Source organism: Rhineura floridana, chromosome 2, assembly GCF_030035675.1.
Source record: "Rhineura floridana isolate rRhiFlo1 chromosome 2, rRhiFlo1.hap2, whole genome shotgun sequence".
In the NCBI taxonomy this organism is placed as follows: Eukaryota; Metazoa; Chordata; class Lepidosauria; order Squamata; family Rhineuridae; genus Rhineura; species Rhineura floridana.
In genome coordinates, this window is record NC_084481.1 from 6,011,637 (window position 1) to 6,039,068 (window position 27,432).

The 27,432-nt window shown below is 41.3% G+C and overlaps 1 protein-coding gene across 5 annotated transcripts in view; it reads left to right on the forward strand.

Moving 5' to 3' along the window:
- CPS1 (carbamoyl-phosphate synthase 1) overlaps nt 1-27,018 on the forward strand; it is a 230,906-nt gene extending 203,888 nt beyond the window's left edge. For 4 of the 5 annotated variants that reach the window (XM_061607673.1, XM_061607675.1, XM_061607674.1 and 1 more), the window contains 9 exons: nt 737-844; nt 1,388-1,477; nt 2,742-2,912; nt 4,110-4,184; nt 9,033-9,131; nt 17,348-17,407; nt 19,117-19,229; nt 22,099-22,228; nt 26,606-27,018. In XM_061607673.1, coding sequence (XP_061463657.1) covers nt 737-844; nt 1,388-1,477; nt 2,742-2,912; nt 4,110-4,184; nt 9,033-9,131; nt 17,348-17,407; nt 19,117-19,229; nt 22,099-22,228; nt 26,606-26,704 — 945 coding nt within the window. In that variant the 3' untranslated portion in view covers nt 26,705-27,018. The remainder of the gene's footprint in view (nt 1-736; nt 845-1,387; nt 1,478-2,741; nt 2,913-4,109; nt 4,185-9,032; nt 9,132-17,347; nt 17,408-19,116; nt 19,230-22,098; nt 22,229-26,605) is intronic. The other variant, XM_061607676.1, reaches the window with a different exon arrangement.
- Nucleotides 27,019-27,432: the final 414 nt, after the last annotated feature.

The following is a 27,432-nucleotide window of genomic DNA, read 5'->3' on the forward strand; positions in this document are numbered from 1 at the left end:
GCATCATCAGCGCATGACAGAGCCTGGCAGAACAGATAGAAATAAATATTAATAAGCATTCATTCATATACCACCTTTGAGTGTTTGCAGTACTTTGTAGTCCTTACAACAACCCTATAAAGCAGGACAAGACTACCATTCTGGAGATGGCGGAGGAGGAGCTAAGTGAGAGTGGCTTGCCTAAGGACACCTAATGAGTTCTTGACAGAAGTTAGATTTAAGCCAGGGACTTAAACCAGCTGATTGACAGCTCAGTCTCTTAGCCATTATGCTCAACTGGCTCTCTGAAGTCAGATGTCCAGGAGACATCTAGAGATATCTAGACCAAAGCTGTTTTTGTTGCTTTCCAAAATTAGAATAGGAACAGTTTGCCTGTCCCTGAAGTTATAGGAAAACGTAAAAAATAAAGATAGAACAATAATAGGCTACAGTGCTGTAGTAAGTCTCATGGAACTCAGTGGATTTTCTTTTGAGTAGACATATTTAGAATTGGATTGTTGAATTAGAAGAGGACTGGTAAGTGAAGAGAGATAGGGATAATGGTGGTTGGCAAATACCCTGAAGCACAAGGTTTAAACACTGCACAGCTCACTTAACTCTAGAGAACCATGAAGTGTTGGCACATTATTGGCTGACAGCCATTCTGCCTACCACAGTTTGTATACTTGGAATTGGATACCAAAGGGTTTCAATACTGTTATAAATGGACACTGTTTTTCTGGCTTTTTTTGAGCAGGTTATCTGTCATGCTGTTTCTGAGCATGTGGAAGATGCAGGAGTTCACTCTGGAGATGCTACATTAATGTTCCCTGCACAAACAATTAGCCAAGGAGCCTTGGAGAAGGTCAGCATTTAAAAAAAAAAGATAAAGGGCAGCATAAGACTAAAAAGCACTATTAACTCTGCTGAGAAGCTCTTAAGATACACACTGAAAACTGTTACGGCTACTAGAGTGGAATTTGGTAGCTTTGTTTTGAAAAGAGAGAAAATGGCTAATGTTGTATAGCTACTACAGAGACCAGTGTATATTTTACCTCAGGGCAAGCAGATTATCTCAGAGATACATTATTATTTGTATCTTCTTGATCCATAAGACTAGTGAATAAACCAACTGGCCCTCCATGCTGCATGTCTAGCTGGCTCCTTGATTTCCTGGAGAGTTGCAGGCAATGAAGAGAGACAGCGAGGATGCAAGTGGCACAAATCCTGTAATGAATATGACTGAACACAAGTAAGAACTCATTATCGGGTCTACTTTGCACCAGTTATGGCAGAGAAGAGACAACACTTCTCTGCAAGGTGTTCAAGTGAGTGTTAGTTATCCAACTCCAGGCTTTTGCAGAGTGGGGTTGTAATAATACATTTATGTTTTAATCTATTATCTCAGGTGAAAATTGCAACCAGAAAAATTGCAGATGCCTTTGTTATCTCGGGACCATTCAACGTTCAGTTTCTCATCCGGGGAAACAATGTCTTGGTGAGACCCATTTTGGCTCAGTGTAGAAAGTGGTTAATAATCATAATGATAAGTAGGGAGCTTTCCTTTAAAAATCCTCTTTTTCTTGATACACACCTGGCAAAAAATAACCAAGGCTGTTGCTACTGTTTGCTCTACTGCGTGGGACAGTGCTGGCCACATAATAGCTCCCTTGTTTGCTGCCCCATGGGTCTTTGTACCATTGATGCTCTTTGCCATTCACCACTTTATAAGGCACTCTGTGATACAATTTTGAGAAAAGAACTCTGTCTGCCCACACAATGCAGTAATTTCAGGATAAAGCAAGTTCTGTGGAATTGCCGTCTGTCAGAAAGTGCATTAGATCAGCACTGGGCTTAAATCAGATCAGCACGAAATAAAATTTGTAAGAATGTTATATGCGACTCATCCTATTAGCATGGCACACGTTTGATTCTACAATACATATGCTGCTGTTTTGCTTCCTTGGGTCATGGATAGCTAGAGAGCAAAATGGAACATAGGAAGCTGCCTTATTCTCAGTCATCTGGCTCAGTACAGTCTACTCTGACTGGCAGCAGCTCTCCAGGGTTTCAGGCCGGGAATCCCTCCCAGCCCTACCTGGAGGGGATTGAACTTGGGACCTTCTGCATGAAAGGCAAATGCTCTGTCACTGAGCTACAGCCCTTCCCCAATGGAAATGGGATAGAAGAAAACTTAAGGGGAAGATGTGCCACCAGAGTAGTCTTACTGATAGGCAGCATTTTCACAGCCCACCCAAAAGGTTTAAAAACAAAAATCTAAGAGACAAATTTACTAATTTCCCTCATGCCTAGCTATTGCACCATTTTAGAGCAAAACATGAATGCGATCAACATTTTTAAAAAATAAATTGCAGCTGAGGGGGGTAGGGGAAGCAGGCTTGGGACTGCAGTAGGTGGGAGTGAGAGTTTAAGCCTTTCTCGTGTTGTGTCCTTGATGAAAATCCTCCCCCTTCCCTGAAGCACAATGAGGCCAAAACTCATGCATCTGATGGTTTCGGCCTACTCCTCTCTCATCCACAGATCCTTTGATTCCCCTTCCCTGTCTGTTGGTGTGGCTCCCCTGTGCACGCTATGCCTTCAGCAGGTAGAGACATGTTGTTACTAGGGATGGGGGAGAAATTCGATTCAGTGTATCAGGGAAGTGAGGAAACGTTTACACTCTTTAGGCTTGTCAGTAGTTAGCATTACAAGGAAGGCATGAGGTTTCAACGAACTTTCCCTGTCTCCCTCCTCCTCCTCAGGTGATAGAGTGCAACCTGCGAGCTTCACGCTCTTTCCCATTTGTGTCAAAGTCTCTTGGTCTGGATTTCATTGATGTGGCCACTAAAGTGATGACTGGGGAACAAATCCACGAGTCCACCCTTCCTGCACTGGCAAACCCCATGATTCCTTCTGACTATGTTGGCGTCAAGGTATGTGTGCCGTGGTACTGCAAAGCAATGATAGGGTTGATGTGATATGTTAACCTCTTCTTGGCCATTCATTTAATGGTGGGGGGAGCTTATCGCCCTGCTTTTTGATGAGCATGCAATGTACAAAAAGGTAAAGGTCCAAACTAAAAGTTGCAGATATCAAAACAGATTACTCTTGCATATTGGCAGCGCTTTATTATATATAAAGGCAAGGAACTGGGGTGTTAAATCAAAAGGTGACAAGCAATTGGCTGTATCTAGAAGGAATTAGCCCTGGTTTTCATAGATTTCTCTCTAGTTATTCACATTCCAAAAGAAGCTTTGTGATATCTCCATGCTTTGCTTTAGTCGTTTGTATGGAAATAGCAAGCACAGAATTTATCTCTTTAGAAGGCAACAAAATGCTTTTAAATGCCTATGGCATTTTTGATGATTAAAATGTCAAAAATAATTAAAAGTCTCTCAACGGCCCTTTGGTATTGACAGAACCTTTTGAATATTAGGCATGATATTATTAATTAGTTGTACCTTCTCCTGAAGTGCCCATGACCAATACCCTGATCCTTCTCTTCTTTTAAACTTTTGCTCTCCCATTTAAGTAGTCGCTGCAAAACAGCTGGCCACAAGCCAAACTTGTCAAAAGCAGAAGAGGAAGAGGCTTCCCTTCATCCCTTATCATAGCCACAGTACAGAAGACCTGTCACAACTGCTTCTCTGGGATGGATTTTCTTGCTCCTTTTTCTGTTCCACTTCCCCCCCCACCCCTTCTTGCCACTAGGAATGATAACTCAGCAAGTTATAATGCCACACTTGCCCTATGCACTTAGAGGAATTTTAACCTTAGACTTAAATATGTCTTACATACCTTACACTACAGATGCATTCAGATAGTACATTCCAGCCTAGGGTTCTACAGCACATCCCAGCCTAGGGTTCTATAGCACATGGCATTTAATTTCCCCCCACTTTGAACAACCCACATGGTGCTAAATGTTTCAACAATGTAAGTATAATATGAATGCTCTCCTGGAACAGCTCTCTAAAGTTTGCAACTTACCAATATAAATGCAGACCACACAGTGGTGGATGGTGGCTCCATGTCAGTGGGGCAGTGGAATCCACTCAGGATTTTAGTCCAAACTTTCAAGGAGCTTTCCAAGGTGCTGAATCATTTCTCATTTTTCTCTCTTTTTCCAGGCTCCCGTGTTCTCATGGCCCCGTCTGAGAGATGTTGACCCTATTCTCCGATGTGAAATGGCATCCACTGGGGAGGTACTAATTTTTAGAAAGTTTTCTCATAACATCAATATGGTTCTGCCTCAAAGCTGAATTGCAACATAGCCCTCTTGCTCCTCAGCTGTTACTCATTTAATAATAATAATAATAAAAATTTATTTTTAGGCCGCCTATCTGGCCGAATAAACGACCACTCTAGGCGGCGTACATAATTAAATTAAAATACAACATATATGAATTTATTTAGCATTTAAGGTGCTTTCTACTGGCCAGGATCCCTCTTTTGGACCGGCAATTCCACAGACTGATTCTTACTGGAGGGTGGGCTACTTATAAAGAAACCCCACAAAAATAATATTTGTATTGTACTTAAATTGCTCCGTGTCTTCAGCAGGAGGCACATTTTCTTCCTAACCCAGTGCAGTGACTCCTACCTTCCTTATAAAGAAAACCAAAGTGATTATCTGAAGAAAGTAATTTGTTTGACCACTGGATGTCCCTCTTCATTTGCATCTGAATCTCATCCATTGGCAATGGTCATTGTAAAAGCATGAACTCCCCGTATGTTTTTTCCTCACAGAGAGTTGTCAGGTTCTGGTAAATATTTCAGAGTGACAGAGTACATTTTCTGAAATACCTAGCTAGCTCTTGACAGACAAGTATATTCAACCGTCAAAATTCCCATCAGTGCAACATCACAGAGACAATACCAGACTTCAGAATGTGGATATTTGGGTTTTTTTTAATTGAGAAATTACACGAGATAACACATATCTGGGATAATATTTTTATGGTTGCTTGGTTACTATTGTGATGTGTCATGTGTAGAAAGAACTCCAGGTAGGAGTCTCAGGATCCTGCATGGCCGCAGATACAGCATGTCCTCTTGATTGTTTCCATAACTTTACTCCAATTAGCATATCATAGTATAGGGAGGGATCCAGTATGTGCTTCATTATGGGTGCAGTTTTTATTTGCCTGAAGACTTTTTTTCTATAGTGCTAAATGTACATGGTTTGAGGCATGCATGGGCAGCCTATTCTTTAGGCAACATTAACAGTTGTCTGTACAGTTGCCACCCCTCCTGGCTTCCCAAGATGTCCGTTTTATCAGGTCATCCAGAAGTGGGGATGCTATGATAATCCAACAGGTTCAGTGTCTGAGCTGGATATTGCTGTTTCACCTTTCCAGACAATTATCCCAAATCTTCCTTAATGTTCCAATTTACTTTCCATTGGGGGAAAAGCTATCTGTGGATGTGCAAATTTATATGCAAGCTAAACATGGATGCATGTGGATACTGTTGTGCAAGGTAGCTGGGTGGGCACTATGGGCATGTGCATTTGGACACATATCCAAATGTGTATCCAAATGTGCATTCCGTTGAAAGCAATGAAATGGCAAGACAGAATCAACATTTGGATGTCCATCTGATTTACTCCTTTGATTCCTAAAAGCGAGGATACTTGAGACTATGGAGTGGAAAAATGGGAAACTGCAGAAATAAAGGGGCAGGTTTTGCACATCTCCCATCCCATCACTGGTAGTACTTGCTGCATATTTACTTCTTCAAAGGGGAGCTGAATTACAGACTCATAGATGAAAAGTTGAAGTATATGTGTTTGTGTGCATGTATGCACAGAGGCACATAAACTTAGGAGAGGAGAGTATGGAATACAATTCCCATTTCCCCTACACTGAGCTATTTTTCTTTACCTCAAGGTTCCTTCTCTACTCTATAACTGTATGATATGGTAATTAAATGTATGTGCATATTAATTATTATTATTATTAAATGTTATTTATACCCCGTCTTTCGGCCAAAGGCCCTCAAGGCGGCTTACAAAGAAAAATAAACACAGGTGTAGAAATACAATAAAAATAAAATAAAAACAATACAATTTACAAATAACAAATAACACTATTAATGTTAGTAAGAAGTGGTGGAATATTAGAAATAAAGGATAATTGTACTGTAAATGGAAATAAGAAGTCTCCTTGTGGACCATTGTGATCCTAAACACTATGCACAAATACCTCAAATTAACCTGGGACATATGCAGCCCTGTTCTATGACTGTTTACTTGTGAATGCAACAAGTTTACTCCCAATAATTACAAAATAGATATAGTGAATAGGACAGTAAATATGTTCAATTTTCACATACAAATTCCAGGTGTTATATGATAGATTTCATGCATAATATTGCATATATATTGCTGGAATAACATCTGGTATAGCACAGTGGGGAGGAGAGCCTGGCTGGGAGTCCAGGGTCTGTGAGTTCAAATCCCCGCTCGTGTCTCCTGGGTGTCAAGGGCCAGCTAAAGATCACCCCCACAGTGAGTGGCTCAGGGGTTACGTGCCCTGCCACCTGTGCAGCCGTGGGCAAGCTGCAAAGTCCCAAGGAACCCAGTTGCCCCCAAATGGCAGTTGCAGACAAGGAAAGGGCTGGCTTGTGCAGCTGTGGCAGGCTGAGCAGGCCCTAGCCAGCTGGGAAGGACTAGCCTGAGAAGGAGGCAATGGTAAACACCCTCTGAATACCGCTTACCATGAAATCCCTATTCATAGGGTCACCATAAGTCGGGATCGACTTGAAGGCAGTCCATTTTCATTGATGGAATATTGTCACTTCTGTTTCTTTCAAATATTAAAAAAGAAATTATTCTGCTCTGCAAATTGTAGTCAAATTCCAACTGCAGTTGCTATCCCTTTTATTTTTTCATTTTTTTACTGTTAGCTTCCACTGCTTTCCCCCCCCCAAATTTATTTTGTTTCGTTGTTTCAACGTTACAATCTACTAAGATCCAACTGATTGTCTTAACTTTCTGAAGAGAGTTGACTTCTTGAGAAACAAACAGACAAAAAAGGGTAAGTCATTTAGCCAAGAGGTGAAGATTAGTTTTCTGTGTGTTAGATAAAGAGGGAATATTTTAGTCATAAAGGAGAGATTATTAACTTTTATGAGTTAGAAAGATCCATATTCACAATTGCCATAAAACAGAAGAGCTGTAAAGGTCTTTCTTAACAGTGAGTAGAGGATAATAACTACTGATAAAATAGTCACTTATTCTCCAAATGCATTTTAAGTACACATAGAACTTACAGTCGGTATGAATATGTTATCACTACGCAGCAAAGATGTGGAATAAATTTTGATTTAAATTTGAATTTTCAACCACTGGTATGATTGCTAGTAGTGACAGAACCTTATACTTTTGAGATTGTTTCCTTTCCACACTTCTGTACCACGTGTGCAATTTGAGCCTTCCCATCTAGAATAATGAGTAGAAGAACACGTAACTTTTGGGGCTAATTATATTCAGGATCATACATCCATGTTGAGCTGCTATGTAAAATGTCTTGCTCTTAGGGGTTTTGCATATGATATCAGCTGATGGTGAGTGTCAGATTAATGGTTACTGATGGACCATTAGGCTCATTTTTATCATTTTGAACTAAAGTCCCATCCAAGGTGGACCTACTTTCTCTTGGTAAAGCTTAAATGAGAAAGTGAATGTGCATGTGAGGGGAAAGCTGAAAAAGCGTTTGATCTTGAAACAGGCAAGCTCAATTGCTAACCTAATTCCTAAGGAGAAGCTCTTACTTCATTTTTGTTATGCTTTTTTAGGACTTCAGAGTGATGATGTTAGTATAGACCTGGTATTTCCTGTGTGTTTGTTTCTGTGCTCCCATACTCCTGATTCAGCCTCTGTATTTGTAAATAAAACACTTTACTACAAAGACGTCACAAGGTCCCACTTTGCACTCTTCTAAAGGGCTGAGCCAATAAATGCTGCTCAGGACTTCTCAACTGAAGGAAGGAAAAGGATGAAACAACCTTGAGAGAAGGGTTAGCTAGAAGAAATGCTGACAAAGTTTGTGAAACCCTTACTCGTTATTACATCAAGAAGGACTCTTAAGACATTGATGCCTTGCCTAAAAGAGTGCCCCTTTGCCTTTAATTGTGCCCTGCTAAGCAACTGCTGCTGCTTTCACTATTGCAGGTTTTGAAGGAAAAAGCCATACCTGTTGAACTTCATTTCTTTCAGGCAACTATCAAACGGCACAGAAACTGACACTGGAACCAAGAACTGGCAGTTCTCTCCCTCCTTGTCTGTTCTGCATTTTCCCCCTGGGACTTGTATGGTCAAAGTTGTCAACACAACTGCTGGGAGAAAGGGCGAGATATAAATCAAATAATAAATAAATAAAATAAACACCAATCCTCTGCTACTTTAATCTGGCAGACTAAATCTTACCCCAATCTCCTGACAACTTTTTGTTTTCCTCTAAGAAATGGCTTGCAAAACTATATCTTATTAGTTGATACCCAGATGTTCCTTGCTGTGTGGTATATTGCAATCAAAATGTGTGTGCTTAAATACTCTGAATGGTTTCACAGATTCTAAGGAAATGCCTAGAACCTTGTGCTAAGCAACTGTGCATTTCTACTGTAAGCTATAGCATTCATTTTATGGGCCCAGAGTAGCGTTTATAACCCTTGCTGTTATTTAAGCATTAAGTATTATGAACATTTTGTAGAACACATGCATACTGTGTGAACCAGAAGCTGTGTTTGGTGTTCACATAATTCATAGGAGGATCCATTTATGTTGCTCCATGGTGCGCTATTTGAGAGTAAAACATTGCTTATTCCTTCATTATTGCTTAATTAAAATATAACATTTGTCTGCGCTGAGCTGCCATTTCCCTGCTGGTTCCAGACAAAAGAGAGGAAGAACTACAGAATGAGAGGAAGCTAGGATTCCTTAGAGAGGAACATTTCTTTCCTGTTCTTTAAATGAGTACTTCTGTTTCCTTCAACTAGTAGTAATCCCCCTTTCACTCTCCTTCCTCTCCTCTAACTTTTTTACTGTCTAGGTGGCCTGCTTTGGGGAGAATATCCATTCTGCCTTCCTGAAGGCAATGCTATCTACAGGATTTAAGCTGCCACAGAAGGGAATTCTGCTTGGAATCCAGGTGAGTTTGATAGTGGAGCAAAAAGGCATGGGAGCTCTCTAAGGGCGCTTCCAGACATTTTTGCCATTTTCAGGTGGGATTCAGTCGCATATTGGCAACTTCAAGTTGAACAATTTAATTTAATTTGGAGGCCTTGGGCAACAAGCCCGCTTCCCTATAGGATGGGCCTTTTTGCAATAAGGAGAGTGACAGGGAAATACACTAGAAAGTGGGGGATAATGCTTGCTTTGACACAGCGTCATCTAACCTCCCTGAAAACAAGCCAAAATTAATGTTCATTAAATAACCAACATCTCCAATCTCCCTGCAAACAAAATCAAGATGAATGCTCAGTAAACAAGCCCTAGCCCTAAGTGGCTCTTACAGGAAAGGCCCACAACTCCATGATAGAGCACATGCTTTGAATTTGTAAGATGCTGGGGCAAGCAGCTTCTCCAGTACACAGATCAGAGGTGAAAGAGAACTCTCAATGCCTTAGACTTCAGGGAGCCGATGCGCTGGCCTAGTTGGGTCAATAGTTCAAACCCAATATAAGGTAGTTCCGTATGCTTGTCTCTACATAATGTTTGTATTGGGCTGCAATGAAAGATTTATGGAAGTGCAGGCAAATCTAAGCCCTTACAACTTTAGTGTATTGTGAGTAGGCCTAAGATATGCAACAGATCCCAAACATCTGTGCCCCATATCATTCAAAGCAATAGTCCCAGCAGCAGCGGCAACATACCACGTCAATGGTAATAGATTTCCCATCCGGCACAAAGACCACTTTGATGCATTTGGATTTCCAAATCAGGTAGTTCAGGATAATAAAAGCCTAAATAAATAAATAAATGTCAAGAAGACTGCCCCCCCTCCTCTCCCTTCCTCTTGCAGTGCTCCTTGACTGCCTCGGGGTAATTACAAGCCGCAGGAGATACAGAAGTATGATATGGTCATAAATCTCCTCAAGGCCTGTGTGTCTGTTCCCCAAATGATCAGTCACTACATCTGAGATTAGAAAATGCTTGGGGTCTCATAAAAACAATTGATGGCCTTTTACAATCCCCCTGCTGTGCTCGTAATAAGCTTACACCCTGCATAAAGTCAATAAGAAAATAATTAAAAACAATACCGACTTCCCAGTCTGTGAATGATTATTACAGACACTGAGCTAGGATGTGGGAATTGGGCCCACAAGTTTCAACATCAGAAAGCAGGTCTTAGTGAAGTGCAAAAAGGAGACAAAATGGCCCCTCTTGACAGAGGAACATGCCTTGAAAATAACTTGACGCTATTCAACTGCTATTACAAATTCATTTTTTAAAAATGAATTCTGCTGCCAGCCTTGCTACAAAGTGATTTTTTTAAGAGCAAAAATAGCTTTTGATACCTGTCTCTGTTCTTCACTGTGAAGTCACTTAGTGCTTTACGGGGGGGGGGGGTAGATATTCATACCCCTACTGGCCTTTGGTGTTTAAATTGTAGCCGTATGTTACAGTGTGCTCTGCGGAGCAGATGATGCTATCCCAATAAGGCAGCGATACGCAACTCATATGAAGGTGCAATACTTGACCTGCAAGTAGATGCTTGGTCAAATTGCATGCCCTTTTGGATAATTCCCTGGTTGATGATTAATGAGGACTGCATCTGTTTTCTGTGTGGAAAGTGTAGGTCTTGAAGAGTCACTAGGTCACGGGAAGTGGAAATAAAGTGTCAGCTGCATTTATTAGCTCACTGAATTTCTTCGCGTACCTTTCCCTCTTGGTTTAATTGCTCAATGACAGGTATGTGTGTGATGTGTGTTTGTGACCCTGGAAACCTCAAGAAAAGGGTGGCAATCCAACTTGAATAAGATGGCAATTTGTTTCAAAAGCAACATAATCCAGGCATATTTTAGAAGGGAAATGGGAAATTCAGTAGAATTTACAGAAGACCAGGCATCTTATCAGCGCAAGCCTGCTAACATACTGATCAATATGAAGAACAAAAAGTTCTGATTACTGTAGCGCTATGTCCCTTTCAGAAGACTTTTTGGACAATGCCTGCTCTCAAGGGCTACAAATGGAGAAAATAGATATGGGGCATTTGTCTCCCTCTGAGGATACTCTAGATTGGATTATTGGGACAGGGGAGAGTGTCAGGATGGGAGGCACTGATAAGCTCCCATTGCAAATTGCCAACTGTATTTGGTGGCTGTTGTGGAATAGGGAGCCTTGTTAACTTACCAGAGGCTAGAATGATGGAAGAGGATAGAGTAAGCTGGTCCAGGTTGTCTAAAGCAGGTGTCTAAAGCACCCAGCATGGCCCATTCTTGTTACTGTGGCCACACACTGATTGCAATGGACAGTCTGGAACAGCCTATCCAGTCCTGTTACTGGCCTCCAATAAATTAATGAGACCTCCTTGCTCCCCTCTCAGTCACCTTCTTGAATGCATCCCAAAGTTAGGATTGTTAGCCCTGGCCGTGTGAATCCCCCAAGTACTCTGCATAAGAGCAAGCTGCACAGAAGGCCAGGCGGGAGCACAAAGTGAGAGAGTCCTTGCCTTGCTGTTTCTGGCCTGGCACAGCCATGCTGAAGGGGTGGCTTCTGCAAGTACTTACTTTGGGCAAATCTATGTGACTGCTGTTCCCTTTTTCTCAATATGCTTGTGCATTTACTCCAGTTGAATATAAATGGTACCCTTGAATTTCAGCGGTCAGTGGATCTCACTATGTCTCAAAAAAAAAAAGATGCTGGTTTTCACCAGAAGGTTCTGATGATTCCATTTTGATGGGTGGGGTGGGGTGGGGTGGGGGGAAAGACTTACGATGCTAATGAAGTGATTTTTGGCTGGAACCCTGCGTTTTCTATTAAACAACATTAGTTGAATGGCTCTTTTCATTCCCTTTCCTGATTGGGCTATTTAGTAATGCTTGTTAGAAGTGCATTTGTCTTACATCTGTGGTACAGAAATGCTGAGCCTCGTAAAATGCTGAGAGTGTTCAACGAGTGCTTTATTTTTAGATCCTGGCTAACTGAGACCAATTTCTTGGTGACCTCATGCCCAAGGCTGTGTGTATTTATGTGTGTCCCTTAATTCACCAGATACTTGTTTTTAGTGCTCTGTCTTCCTTGAGTGGTGGGAAGTCACAGTAGCCTCTGTGCTGTTGTTTTCCTCTAAAGGAAAGAGCTGTGGAGACTAACCTAGTCCTTCAACATACACGTTCAAATGTGTGATTCCTCTGCAATCCCACCTGTGGAAAGCTCATGCATAGGCCTGAGCATGGCATCTTATAAGGATTTCTAGACAGAGACAAATTGCTCCTGCCGCTTCCCCGGCCTGCATGCATGCTCTGAGCATAGGGCAGACACCATTCTGCTTTGTGGTTCCTAGAAACTGTCCTTCCATTGCGGTGGTTTTTTTAAATAACAACTTGCCAGTTGACTATTGTATGGGTTATTCAACAGTGTTATGATGGTGCACAAGCAGGGCCAAATGAATCTGATGGTTTTGTTTTCTCTCCCTTTTTTCCAATCTAAAACCAGTGGAGGCTGGTGGCTCTGATGTTGGCGGGGCGGTGAATCTATTATGGATTTTAGTCCAAACTTTTGAGGAGCTGTCCAATGTGCTGAAACCTATCCCCAAAATTGGTTCAGCACCCTGGCCAGCTCCTTGAAAGTTTGGACTGAAACCTGCAGTGGATTCACTGCTACACTGACAGCAGAGCCACTAGTTCCCACTGTCTAAAACTCAATGCTCCACATTTCCACCTGTTAAAAGCTCCTCATGAAAATTCATCAGCATTTTACTGCCAATTTCTTCTAATGCAGCCTTTCCCAACCTTTGGGTCCCCAGTCCAGGTTTTTCCAAAATCAGCCTGCTTCAGCATATCTCTTTTCACAACTTCTCAATCAGAACTAGGCAAACATTTGTATGAATCAGCCCGTGTGGTTTACAGGAAAGTTCTGTGTAGGTATATTATAGATGTATACTGTTTTGATTTCCATCATGAAAGAAAGGCAGGATATGAACATAATAGAATTCCATAAGGCTAGCAGCCAAAATAGGTTGAAATGTTCAGAAAATGGCCTATTTAATTGCCATATATTGAGATATTCAATTAAGTCCAGTGCCATGGAGAAGGCTCCAGAGCCGCAAACCTGGCCATAATGCTGATGTAGAACTGAGCATCCAGAGAACAACTTTCTAGATTAAAAACAAGTTGGCTAATCCTTTCTCCCTATGCCACAGCCCTATTCCAAACCACCTCCCTAGAGCTGTTAGTAACCATGAATGGGGAAACATACAGGCACCCATGTTGTTCGGCTGATATATTTTCTTTTCTGTAGCTAGTAGTACTGTTGCGGGCAACTTGTATCAGCCTCCCTCCCTCCTTCTGTACCATGGCTCTGATCCAGTCTAGGGCCCCAACAGCTGCTTTTCAAAGAAGAAAATTGTATTGGGAGATTCATTCATTCATTCATTGCCCATGTGCCATATAGTTCAGCCCTTAGTTCTCACAAAAAGCATCCAAATGATTTGAAAACAGAACAGTTTATGTGTACTTATGCAGATTTATTGGTTAATCTGTGTAGATTTGTTCTGAGTGTACAATTTGGGCTTTTTTGCGCCAGAATTACTTAGATTACTGTCTGGGCCTGCTTGATCCCACATTCAGCTTTGCTCAAAAATTGCTTTATATCTTGTATCTGGTAAAATTCTTAACAAATGCATCAGGGTGGGATATTCTCTGGCACCTTTAGTATTACTGGCACTGATCCATTAAAAAAATCAGCGAAGGGCCTCTCTCTGTTTTCATAGGCTAATTATTGAACAGTATGAAAAACACATTGAAGGAAATGAGAAAATCCATTTCAAAACTGAACCCTGATAGCTTGCTGTAAATAAGCAAGCTTGTACATCTTGGTTTTTAGTAGTGAATAGTTTCTTGCACAGGTACTTTCAATCAGCTTTTACATCTGGGGCAGCTGAGATGAAGGTTGACAGCTGTAATTTCTTTTTGTGGAGAGCCTGTTTTATGTGTCACAAGTGTTCAATACATGTTTGATAGAAGTTTATAATACTGTTGTGAAAGCCAACACCCCTGACCAGAAAGCAGAGCAATTCCATAGCTGGGAAGCTGCCAAGCCTGTCATGTTGGATATTTGTATTTTCCATTTAATGCAGAGAATAGAAACTTTTTTCCCGTGAAGTTCTTGCCAGGGTCTGTGGACCTTGAAGCTATGACTTAACTCATTTTTCCATCATAAAGACCTTGCTCTACTCTTCAGGGTTGTTCAGTCAGTGTTACCTCTCCCAGGACCAGAGAATCCACAGCTCTAGCTAGGAAAATTAATGGCTTTGTGAAACCCTGGCTTTTTATTGGTCAAGAGTCATGTAGACTAACCTGTGGATTCACGTTCCACTTGTAGGACATTTTCTGCTGTCTTTGGTCTGGCCATTGCTAAATTTTCAACAGTATAGCAAAGATGCTATTTGTCATGGAATTTACGACTAGGTCCTTTTTGGAGGAGACTCAATAATGAAGCCAAAGCCTGTTTTAAGGTTATTTATTCAGCAAAGCGCTTTACTGGAGCAAAGTACATAACTCGACTAAAATGGTGGTTGGGTACAGATATATATATACCCCTACATTCGTCATAGCTATAGCAATGGTTTCATCCAATTATCCTATGCTACTGTGATGCTCTGCCCCCTGTAACAGCCACCCTCCTCTATGCATTCCTGCAATATCAGTATCCTTGGCACATGTTCAGTCTGCTACAGCAGTTCTATTCACCATTGTCTATGTGACTCCCCTGCCAAAGAGGAATGGCGGCCAGAATCCTCCTCATATTTCTAAGTAGCAGAATGAATGCATTGAATCATGACTAGGTTGTCCTTTCAATCCAAGATTATCCCTCAATTACTGTTTGGTGCCCCTTTATGGATCTTGGCTTACAAACCCCACATAGAGGCTGTTCTATCAATTTTTCTCAGGCAAATCTTTGGGTTGCCAAGATCTGTTCCGAATGCAGCCCTTAGATTGGAAGCATGTGTACCATCGATTGAATGCCAAGCTTGGACAATTGCCTTTAACTATTGGATTAAACTCTCCTATAACTGTCCCCCTGGGTACTTAACTTCCCTTTGGGATGATCCTTATTTCTCCTCATGGATGAAATCCTATCACAAAAAACTTCCCCGATTAGGCTTCTCCTTAGAACAGTTAACCCTATTAGATTCTAAGTCAGCCAGTCTCTCCATTCGTACCAGACTCAAAGATTTAGACCGACAAATTTCTACTACTGCAGCCCTCAAAACTTGCTCTCCCCTACATCACAAACTGCCTTTAAATCCGTCAAAATATCCTTTATATCTTGAATACCTAACAACACCCAAATTCCGACACGCCTTCTCAAAAGCCAGATTTAATTGTCTGGACTCGGCACTTATGGATGGTAGATACTACGGTATTCCACACGATCAACGTTTTTGCCCGTGTAAAACGAATGCTCTGGAAACCCTCGCCCATGTCTTGTTTGCCTGTCCCTTTTATCAACAGGAACGATACCAATATATCACCCCACTTATAACAAAATTTCCCAATTTACCCCCTGAACGTTTGATAATCTACCTCCTGAGTGGTTCTAACAGATCTCAAACCGAGTTGGTGGCCAAATTTCTCTATGTTGCTCAATATAAGCGTCAAAACAAGTTTGACACATAATGAGAGTCTCTCATCCCTATGTTTTACTTTCATGCTTATTAATTAACCAATCTTTACTTGTTTTATATTTTTATTCATTTTACCTTTGTACAATGTTGCTCTTTGTATTTTATCCAATACCTATATGGGTCTATGACCGTAATAAAACTGAACTGACTAGGTTGTAAAATAGGGTGGTAATATTAAAATTATATCTTGCGTGTCAAAATTTCATTCTAAATGGAGGGTTGTTGTCGAGGGCCCTGCACCCCACTCTGTGCACCCCTTTCATTTAGCTACCAATCCTGCCTGCATCTTTGCCATCGTATCTCTCCCTACCCTCTTCCCTCCTCAAGCACTCTGTGACCATTTACTGCTGCTGGCTTCACTGGGGTAGTGGAGGCAACAGTACTTTGTGTGGGTAGCCAGAAAATGGCTATTGGAATCCCACTTCAGGACTGGTCCTTTAGTTATTTTGCACAGGACTTTCAGGAAGAGGACAAACTTTTTGTTTCTTGCCTTCTGTTGTCATTGGCTTGTATACATTGTGACAGGAATTTTCTAAAGTTCATAAAGAAGAAATCCCTTGGAAGATTTCATTTTCTGTAGGTAGCTATTTCTTGGAGTCTGCCTATACTGTGTTTCCAATTTAGGATCTAGTTCATTTTTCCGCCTTCTTTGGTTATCAACTTTCATTTCAAAAAGAAGTAAGTTTTTAATTCTTGTAATAGTGGAGAGAATCCTGCCCAAATTTTGTAAGTTTGCACTCAACATTTGGGAGCTAGAAGAGTTTCATTCAACACAGCTCCCTGTTCTTATGCCCTTACCCTTACACAACTATCCTTCTCTCCTCTTTTTTCATAGGCTCCTGGCAAAAATATTGGATACAAAATTCTAAATGTAAATGTTACTGCCTTGAAGTTGATTCCGACTTATGACGACCCTATGAATAGGGTTTTCATGAGGCTGAGAGGCAGTGACTGGCCCAAGGTCACTCAGTGAGCTTCATGGCTATGTGAGGATTCGAACCCTGGTCTCCCAGGTCATAGTCCAACACCTTAACAAGCAAAGCCTGTTAAAAAGCCTATTTCTGCAAAGTTGCCCAAACTGCATAATTTGCCCTGCCTGTAAAATTTTGTTTCTCTGGTTGCTGAATTTGATATTTTGTACTCCAGTAGCCCTACTCCCTAGCTACAAAACCCTGAAAGGCAGTGTGCTGTGTTAAGACCCAGGGGAATACAGCTTATTGGCGAGATACGGACTTCAGTTTCACAGCAAACAGTGCCTTTGAAGCTTATTAATCTACAATAACTTGCCAACTACAATAAAGCTCATGCCCTTTATAGCTTTCTATGACATTCACTTTTAAGAAGAGGGAGATGTCCAAGACTAACACAGAGCTTTACTACATACCCCACTATAATAGCAGAGCTTTACTGTATGCTGTGAAATATCCACTCTGCAAACACTGCCACATCTGTGGGAAAGGGATGTTGCTGTTGAAAAACATGGTGTTGATACCCACTCCCTTACTTTTTTCTTTCAGCATTCCTTCCGTCCCAAATTCCTTGATGAAGCAGAGCAGCTGCATAGTCTTGGTTTTAAGGTAGTGTGTGGGGGTGTGTGGGGGCGTTTATGAAAAGCTCATAGACCTTCTGTGTTCAGGTAAGCCTCAAAATAGAGAAGTGACCATTTATTGACAGGCATACCATATGTGCTGCTTTGTAGCGTATTTCTTATTAGCAAGATGGGTGTGCCACACATACCTAATAATTTTCTAAGAAATGATATGATAGAGATCACATGGCTGAAAACAACAGTGGCTCAGTATCTCATAATTCTCTGCCCCATAAGCATCTACTAAAGTAAAAATGGGTTTCTGCATTTTGCTCCACTTCATTAGCTGGCATTCACAGGGGCAGGAAGCTTGCAATGCAACAATGTTCTGTCCTTTTTGTCTTGTTTTCTTACTAAATGCTACCAAGTCAGAAGGAACAGGTTTGGTGAGGCAGCAAGCACATGCCCTTGGTAACACCTAGTTTCAGGAATATTCTTTGGAGACTCGTGATTCTTTTGAAAATTAGTTCACAGGGTGCACGCACGAGCAGGAGGCCAGATTTAGAATGCTCCAGACCTTGCTTGCTTGCTTGCAATTGGCATTTTGAGCTTCAAAAAGGTCACTATACATAAATAAAAACACTGGCACATTGTGGCCAATTTTCAGTGCACTGTGCTGGGGATGGCCTCCATGGGGCCGAGACATGGCTGAGGAACAAAGCCCCTTGATGCTGCAGCGGAATGGTACAGCAGAAGAAGTGAGCCCCATTACCAGAATGACAGAAGCATAGTTTTAGGCAGGGCAAGAGTGGGCAGAGCCATTGCCAGGAGAAGGAGACCATGTTTACTATTCTACAAGAGTGGGTGGTCTTATGTGACTTCATGGGAGCTTGCAAAGCACATGGAGCCACCTTTAAAGAGAGAAGAGTATCTGATCAAGGAGGCCATCTCTGGGACTTGGCTGCGAGCATGAGCCCAGGAAAAAGTAACATTTATCTATATTACTTCTCTTTCTGAGGCTATAGCAATGAGCTGAAAAGTTTGTTCTGCTGCTTTGACTCCCTGTATTGCCTTCTCTCCCTGTGGGTGCATGTAAAATTCAATAGGTGTATGAACCCCAACATTCATGAGTCACTGAGATTCAGCTTCCCCTAATTAAGAACATAAGAACATAAGAAGAGCCTGCTGGATCAGGCCAGTGGCCCATCTAGTCCAGCATCCTGTTCTCACAGTGGCCAACCAGGTGCCTGGGGGAAGCCCGCAAGCAGGACCCGAGTGCAAGAATTCTTGAACTATAGAAAGTCATATCAGGTTGTAAGTGGAGACAAACTATGCTAGACACCCATTACAAGCCACATTACAAGACCCTTTTTTAAAAACATAGACACCTCTTTAAAGAGCAATCTGTAGTGCACGTATACATAAATGTATTAGCCCTGACTAGGGACGCGCTAGAATTCTGCCCAGTTCAGATTTGGTACTGAATTTTCCATTAATTCACTTATTCTCAATCGTTGAGGATCAGATTTTAATGTAGCAAATTTCCAAGGTAAAAGCAGCAACTCAAATCGATGCTAGCCTGTTAGGTCGATGGAATATTTTGATCCGGCACTGGCCAATGGGTCCCATTCCTAACCCCAACGCTCTTAATGAAAACCAATAGGAAGCAATTTTAGCCAGCCCCATACAGAACAATTCACTGTTAAATTGAGTGCTCTGTTATTTCTATGCCACAGGTGTCTTTCTCTTGCTTTGCAGCTTTATGCTACGGAAGCAACTTCTGACTGGCTCAATGCCAATGGCATTCCTGTATCTCCAGTTGCATGGCCATCCCAGGAAAGCATGGACCCCACGCGCCTTCCAGTCAGAGAGTGAGTTTCAACAATTTACAGTCAAAGGTGGCAGGGGGATGGGACATTTCAGAGAATAATCTTTGGCATCTGGACATGTCATGTTTTGGATTCCTTGTCCTACTTCCAATTGGGAAAATGACTTCTGCTTGATGTCTGACAAATAGTCCAGCTGGCTCACTGTACCGGTGTGAGCAGTATAACAGTGGCACTGCTGTGACATCACAGCTCCTCTTCCTCCTCACAACTTGCGATTTTCTAGTTTGTGGAAGTTGATTTTGTGTGATTTCTCTCTTCCGACATTCGCACAATAAAATATTAGCACAGACTTCCGGGAAGGGTGACTTCGCTTGTGCCTGCTTTTGAGACGGGCTCCTGCCGCAGAAGAAGCTTATTCAGATATAAATCAGTCAGAACATTTTTTTTTTTGACTGATGAAATTTCTCCCGGGCAGGGAAAAACGTAGAGATCAACCTCAAAAGCCTGTTTTTGTTGGGAGGACTGGATTTCATTAATTTATGAGAAAAGGTCCAGCCAGCAATGCCGGACGGACTTCCGAACAAGCTCTATCTGATTAATGCGATACGTTTATCTTTTCTTCAAAGAGAAAACGGACTAACAGGCAAGCACCCTTCTTTCTATTCTTTTTTTTACTTGGTTTAAATTGTTGCAGCAAAAAGAGATTTGTCAAATGAATCAGCTTTAAAGAACTTCTGGGTGAGCTATAACTCTTCTCTGTTATTCACGAAATTAACAGCTTATCTCTGTTTCTATTGCAAAAAGCTGTCCTGGAAGTGCATTCTAAAGATATAAACAGAAGAGGGATTTCTATTCCGAGGAATATTATATTGTCTGGGACTATTCTCTTTTTGGTCTATTTTATTTTGACGAATCTGCTTCTTCACGACGCCACTAACTGTTTTGATGCTGGGAACTAAATTTGTTTTGTATTCTTGAACATAGAGAGATAAGGCAGGCTGCTCTGTTTATACTGTGATGTCATCAAGCCTGGAATATTAACCCAATTGTTGCTGAAATAAGAAGTGGTTCTTCTTTATTTTTGTTTTGTTTTGTTTTCGTGGTTTTAAAAATGGCAATCAAGAAAGTGGCTGAGAATCTGGAAGTAATTATGTTTCAGAAAATAATGGATGAGATTGAGATAACGAAACAGACCCTGCGACAGGGCAGTAAGGAGCTGAAAATGGAACTGAGCAAAATGACGCAGGAGCTTAAAGAAATAGGGGATCCTGTGAGAGAGGAGAATGAGATCAGAGATGAGAAAAGAAAAAATAAAGGGAAGACACAAGCCCTGGAGATTGGAACAAATGTGGAATTGGAAAAAGATCTGGAGTTTATGGATATTAGAAATAAAATCTACTGTTTGGAATTTAACATTATCTCTGAAGAAATTAATGAAGATATTAGAGATAAAGTTATCAATGGCTTGGATAATCTTCTGGACTGGAATGATGTGATGGAGCTTGATATAGAGAAAATCTATGGAATTAACTGCAGCCATGTGACAATGGAAAAACTCTCAAGAGATGAGCCAGTGCGTTCTGTAAAAAAGAAGAACAGAGATATGACTTTACAACAATATTTCAGCAACTTATTCAGAATTGATGGCAAGAAAATATTTGGGATAGAGGAAATTCCCATCAGACTCTTATTATCTGACTATGGCTATGACAGCAAGATTATTATGGAATACTGATAATGGAAGATTGGACACTGAAATTACTGGACTTAACAGGACTATTGAAGATGGAAGATGGAATTAATATGGATAATGGAATAATGGCTATTGAAATTATTGGACCTAACAGATTTTGATGAGATGGATTAATTGATATGTTTATTTGGACTATGGTTATGACAATAAGATTATTATTATTATTAACGAGATGGATTAATCGACATGTTTATTTGGAGAAAAATTGATAGATATATTTCTTAAAGAATTGAAACCTCTCTTTGACTTTTTGTGGAAAGAATAAAGTAATGTTTATGAGATTTGATGATTAATTAAGATAACTACTGGAGGAAAGTGATTTTATAATATAATTTAAGAGACAGGATTGTTATATATTGTAGACCTATAACTGATTTGATCTGCGACAAATGGGAAGTCAACATTTTATTTTTTTGTTTAATCATTTTTGTTTTGTTTTGTTTTTTGTCTTTGAATGTTTTATGATTTTGTTTTGTATGTTTTATGAAAATTTGAATAAAAATTATTGTAAAAAAAAAAGAAAGAAAATATTAGCACAAATGACCAAGCTGGAATATTGTCAGAACTGACAGTGCATAGGAAGCATTCCTTATAGCAAGAGAATCTATTTTATCTGCTGTAGATAGATGACATATGTTTTTAAACGGAAGTATTACATTTGTGGGAACCTGTTTAGTTAAAGCCTCAAAATAAAGATTGAGTGAGCGGGATTAGGAAGACTGCCTGTAGCTCCTGTTGGCTTTGCAGGCATTGTGACTACTTCCCTCCCCTGCCATCCTGATCAGTATCTGGCATTCTGATCATACAGATTAGTTTAGCTTAAGCTGCTGCTGAGCCAGTAGTGGTTGCAGCTGAAGCACAATCCTATCCCAAGCAGAATATGGTCCAACGGATTCAACACCTTTCATATGCTTTAACCCACTGCTGTGCTTGTGTCTCATACTGTTTGCTTTTAAATTTGAACGTTTTGATCAGGATTGTAAGCAGGTAGTTTCAAGGTGGTTTAATGCCTTTGGACCAAGCTTTAGAGATGTAGAAAATTGCCTACTGAGTACAAAGACCCGTGCTGATGGAATATTGAAAAATAATGTTGCTTTTGATTTATTGGACTTTGCAATTCCCCCCCCCCCCACAAACATCTTGTGTTTTTCATTTCAGGCTCATAAAAGATGGGAGCATAGACTTGGTAATTAACCTTCCCAATAACAACACAAAGTTTGTCCGTGACAATTACCTGATCCGCAGGACAGCTGTTGACAGTGGAATTTCTCTCCTCACTAATTTGCAGGTATCTCCATCACCATTTGTCACTGTAGCACTGAATCAATTTTTTTTGCATGACTGAGGTTATGGCCCATTTTAAAGCCCTAATTAATGTTTGACAGCCAACTATTTTAAGCTTCATCCTGCTCATTGATTTAGGACATCTTATGTCATCTGTGTTGTGCTTCATAGCCGGTCCTGCTGTCTTGTGTCATTGTTACAGTTCGAAGGCCAATTCCTTAATGAAAACAGGGTTGCTGGTTTTCAGCAAATTCATATACATAAGAGTGAGCGCAGTAGCTAAGATAATGAGCTGTGATCTGGAGGTTACTGGTTCAGATCTAATCCCTGCTATAAACTCACTAGCTAGCTTTTGGCAAAAGCCTCTGTCGGCGAACCTCGGCCTTCTATCTCCAATACGGAGATAATGATGTTGGACTATTTTACAGGGTTGTTGTAAGGATTATAACAAGGTAATGCATGTGAAGAGGTGACAGAAGTAGCAGCAGCAACAGAATGAGGGGGTAGGAGAGGACGAAGCTTTTTCCTTACCCTGCCTTGCCTTCTCTATTGCTCTGACATATTCCTGAGCTCCTCTGGAGAACTATATCTGCCATGCTTCCCTGGCCTTTTAATTTTAATCTGAGCTGGAGAAGAATTTCAGGGCTTGTAAAGCTCATCTGAAGGAGGTGTGAAAATTGGAGGGAGAAATGTCAATAATTTAAGATATGCAGATGATACCATACTACTAGCAGAAACCAGTACTGATTTAAAATGAATGCTGATGAAAGTTAAAGAGCAAAGCACAAAAGCAGGACTGCAGCTGAATGTCAAGAAGACTAAAGTAATGACAACAGAAGATTTATGTAACTTTAAAGTTGACAATGAGGACATTGAACTTGTCAACGCTTATCAATACCTTGGCACAGTCATTAACCAAAATGGAGACAAGAAATTAAAAGAAGGCTAGGACTGGGGAGGGCAGCTATGAGAGAACTAGAGAAGGTCCTCAAATGCAAAGATGTATCACGGAACACTAAAGTCAGGATCATTCAGACCATGGTATTCCCGATCTCTATGTATGGATGTAAAAGTTGGACAATGAAAAAAGCAGATAAGAGAAAAATCAACTCTTTTGAAATGTGCTGGAGGAGAGCTTTGCGCATACCATGGACTGCGAAAAAGACAAATACTTGGGTGTAAGAACAAATTAAACCAGAACTATCACTAGAAGCTAAAATGATGAAACTGAGGTTATCATACTTTGGACACATGATGAGAAGACATGATTCCCTAGAAAAGACAATAATGCTGGGAAAAACAGAAGGGAATAGGAAAAGAGAAAGACCAAACAAGAGATGGATTGATTCCATAAAGGAAGCCACAGGCCTGAACTTACAAAATCTGAACTAGGTGGTTTACAACATATGCTATTGGAGGTCGCTGATTGATAGGGTTGCCATAAGTCAAAATCGACTTGAAGGAACATAACAACAACAAAGCTCACCTCTCCCTTTGAGGCAGGTTTTTAAAAGCACTTGAAGCTAATTTCTGAGCCTGAGCTCAGAGGGAAGCCTCTGGCTCCTTCCTCTGTGCCTCTCTCCCCTACAGCCTGTCTTGCTGCAGAAACTACTCCTAAAAGCATGGTGCCACCAACATGGAGGTTATCTTCTCTCATTCATTTAGGGGTAAGAGCAGCAGCAGCAGAGCAGTTTTTCCTGTAAGGTAGTGAATGTAAAATGCTTTGCCTAGAGTGGCTGTGACAGCAGCATTAGGAACATAGGAAACTGCCTTATACCAAGTCAGAACACTGGTCCATCTACCTCAGTACTGTGTACACAGACTGGCAGCAGCTCTTCAGGATTTCAGACTGGGTCTTCCTCAGTCGTGCCTGGAGGTGCTGGGGATCAAACCTAGGACTTTCTGCAAGTAAAGTAGATGCTCTACCGCTGAGGTACAATTTTGATCAGCTAGGGATGGGGAACTGACTCAATTCACATTTAAAGGCAAATCTGCACTTCCTGAAAGAAAACGTGAAGCAAAATACAAGCCATGCTTCAGAATTCACACTTATCCAAATTTTGTGATGGAGTTCTCCAACCAAATAATGTTTACAAAAATGCATAAACTAGGGGAAGCGTACATAAAAATGAATATACATGAGGCTGTGCTCCTGTGCTCTTTGCGTGCCAACCCTTCACACCCAGGAGCTCCCAAATGCATGCACGCACATGCCCTCTGAGGAACTCCCACACACACACCAGGCACCTCACTCCCCTCGACACACACCCCAGTGCCTCCAGGCATTGGCCCACCAAAGCTTCTGCTTCTCCTCTCCCCCCCCAAAAGGACTCCAAAGCTTCCTCCTCTCTCACCCCATGGTCAACAAGATACAGGCCTCACAGTTGCTTTACTGCTTGCTCTCTTCCTCCCCCCCCACCACGAACAGCTTACCAAGCTTCTCCCCGCAACCCTACATGGGTTGCCGAGCTTCCTGCTTTGCAGGCTTGGCAGTAGCAATGCCGGAGCCTTGTGGATCGCCCTTGGCCTGTTGCTCCATGGCTTGCACTCCCTCTCCCACTCATTCTGGTGCTCTTCTCCACCCCACCCCAGACGGGTCAGCAACTTACCCCCCATCTCAGATGGGGCGGCAAGCTTTCTGCTTTGCAGGCCTGGCAGCAATGATGGCAAAACCTCATAGAGCTATCCCAGCCTGTTGTTCTATAGCTTGTCCAGGCCAGCACCTGCGCCTGTGCTGGCCATTTGCTGTCCCACTCACTCTGTTGCTCTCCTCCTGCCCACCCACTCCACACCAGATGGGTTGGCAAACTTCCCCCACAACCCCAGATGGGACAGCAAGCTTTCTGGTTTGCAGACCTGGTGTTAGCGACGCCAACACCTTGTGGAGCTGCTCCAGACTGTTGCTCTGCAGTTCCTCCAGGCTGGTGCCCATATCGTCACAGTGTAGTTTGCAGTGCCACCTGTCTGTGGTGGTGTGAACTGCAGCGTGACACTTATAAGAATATAGTATAGAGAGATAACATACACAAAAGTATTATATTAGGGGAAACTGCTTGCAAAACTGTGTACATTAGTCAAAATTGCATGCAAAAATGGTTTGTTAGGAGAAATTCAACTAAAATGCTGATGAATTTTCATGATTTTTTCCATCAAAAATGTGGTAAATTGAATTCAAAATTGGAAAATGAGAGAATCAAAATTGACAGATCCTCCATCCCTATTACCAGCCTTGCTGATAAGGATTCTTTGAACCAAGCAGTGTGAATGGAGGCATCTTGGGAGCTTTCCCATCACACAAACCTACGACTCATGAGTGGCTGGTTTCCATAACAGAGGTTGTTACTAGCTACCATAGGGGAGGGGAACTTTTGGTCCTCCAGATGTTGTGGGACTCCAGCTCTCATCATCCCTGGCCATTGGCCCTGCTGACTGGGGCTGATGAGAGCTGGAGTCCCACAACATCTGGAGGTCCACAGATACCCCACTTCTGATCTAGTAGTAAGAGCCCATTGTTACATACACATATACATTAAGTACAACATTTAAAGGAGAGATGTAACATATTTATGTACTTGAACTGAACTGACGAAAAGCAATAAAAGGAACAATATGTGAGCATGTGGGAAATCTCTGTTTCTTCCACTTTATAACACATTACTAAACTTTTTTTCTCTATGAACAAACCGTGGGCAAACCATGGGTTTGGATGGTGGGCTGCTAATTTGCTATCCATGCTCTACTCTGCTCCCATTGTCTTCAAAAGGCAGCAGGAAAAGAATTTGAAGATGGTGATGAAGGTCTGTAGAGTCACACAGAATGACATCTCCACCTCACCACCAGCACTGCATGTTCACCACTTTTTTCACACTTGAGCTAAAATATGATTATACATGACAGAAGGGGTGGGGGATGGGGAATTGACGTATATGGTAACATTGAAAAGTGAGGATATAAATACCTAAAATAAACAAATGTATCTGTTTTGTTCTGTGTATTTCCTTTTGTTCTCCTATGACCTGTATTCACCTTCTTTGCTCAACTGAAACTTTTGGGAAGCAGGAATTTGTCTTGTTGGTATATTGACTTGAGCTAACCCAAGCAGAGGCCTTAAAATGGGATGTTTGTAAATCAGTATAACAAAATAACCCTCACCCTCCACCATCTTCAGCCTTAGTTACTGGGTTGTAAATCTACATAAGAATGGACTATGCTTTTGCATCAGCAATAAAATACTTATTGAGATGGGGGTTTTTTAATGAGGAAATCTGAATAAAACAGCCTGCAGATGAGACCTAGATGTAGTGTGCCTATTTTGTTAAATTAATCATTTGAAAATGGTTTGGGAACATGCAAGCACCCCATCTGATTTTTCTGGTTTCAGGTGGCAAAGCTCTTCACTGAAGCAATCAAACACTCTGGAAAACTGGACTCTAGAAGTCTCTTCCACTACAGACAGTTCAATGCCAATGCAGCAGCGTAAAAGAACATCCTGCTAGCATCGCTTCCTAATACTGGAGGGGGAATGATATTCCCGACAGATGACGTCTGCCCTGTTCTGTAGATAATAACCTCAATTAATGTCTTCATGTAAAAGTCTTGTCTTCTACTTTGGAGACACTACTGTGCCTGCATGTTCTAAATGTTGAATATTTGAAAACTTTATACCCTGGGACTTCGTTAGAAGTATCCCATTGAATTCAGTGGGACTTATTTCTAAGTGCACTTGCATAGTATTTGGGTGGCAAGTTGGAATCCCAGAGACTTCGCAAATTGATTGAAATGTTAAAGAATAAAATCAGTGTCTGTTTTAATCCCTGGTGTAGTTTTTGAGCATATAAATCATACTTCATGTATTTCATATTCACATATGGTAACTTTCTATGAAATGGAGAATATTCATTGATGGAACAATTCCAGGACCAAAGAATAAAAATATGAAATATCATGAGATACAGCAACACTGCATACATTTTTAACAAACAAACCCATCCCCCCCACAATAGGTTGCTGGGAAATAATGACTCCTTCTAGACAGAAGAAAAAAACAGGTGGTTTCCTGGACTTTTCTTGAAGACATCAGGTAGAGACACACTTACTGTTATGCCAGTTCCAGTGTGTCTCCATCTCTCTTTTCCGAAAACTGGAACACACAACACCCCTTTTTACTCTAAAACCAGGTTAGATCAACTCGAGTGCTTTTTTTAAAAA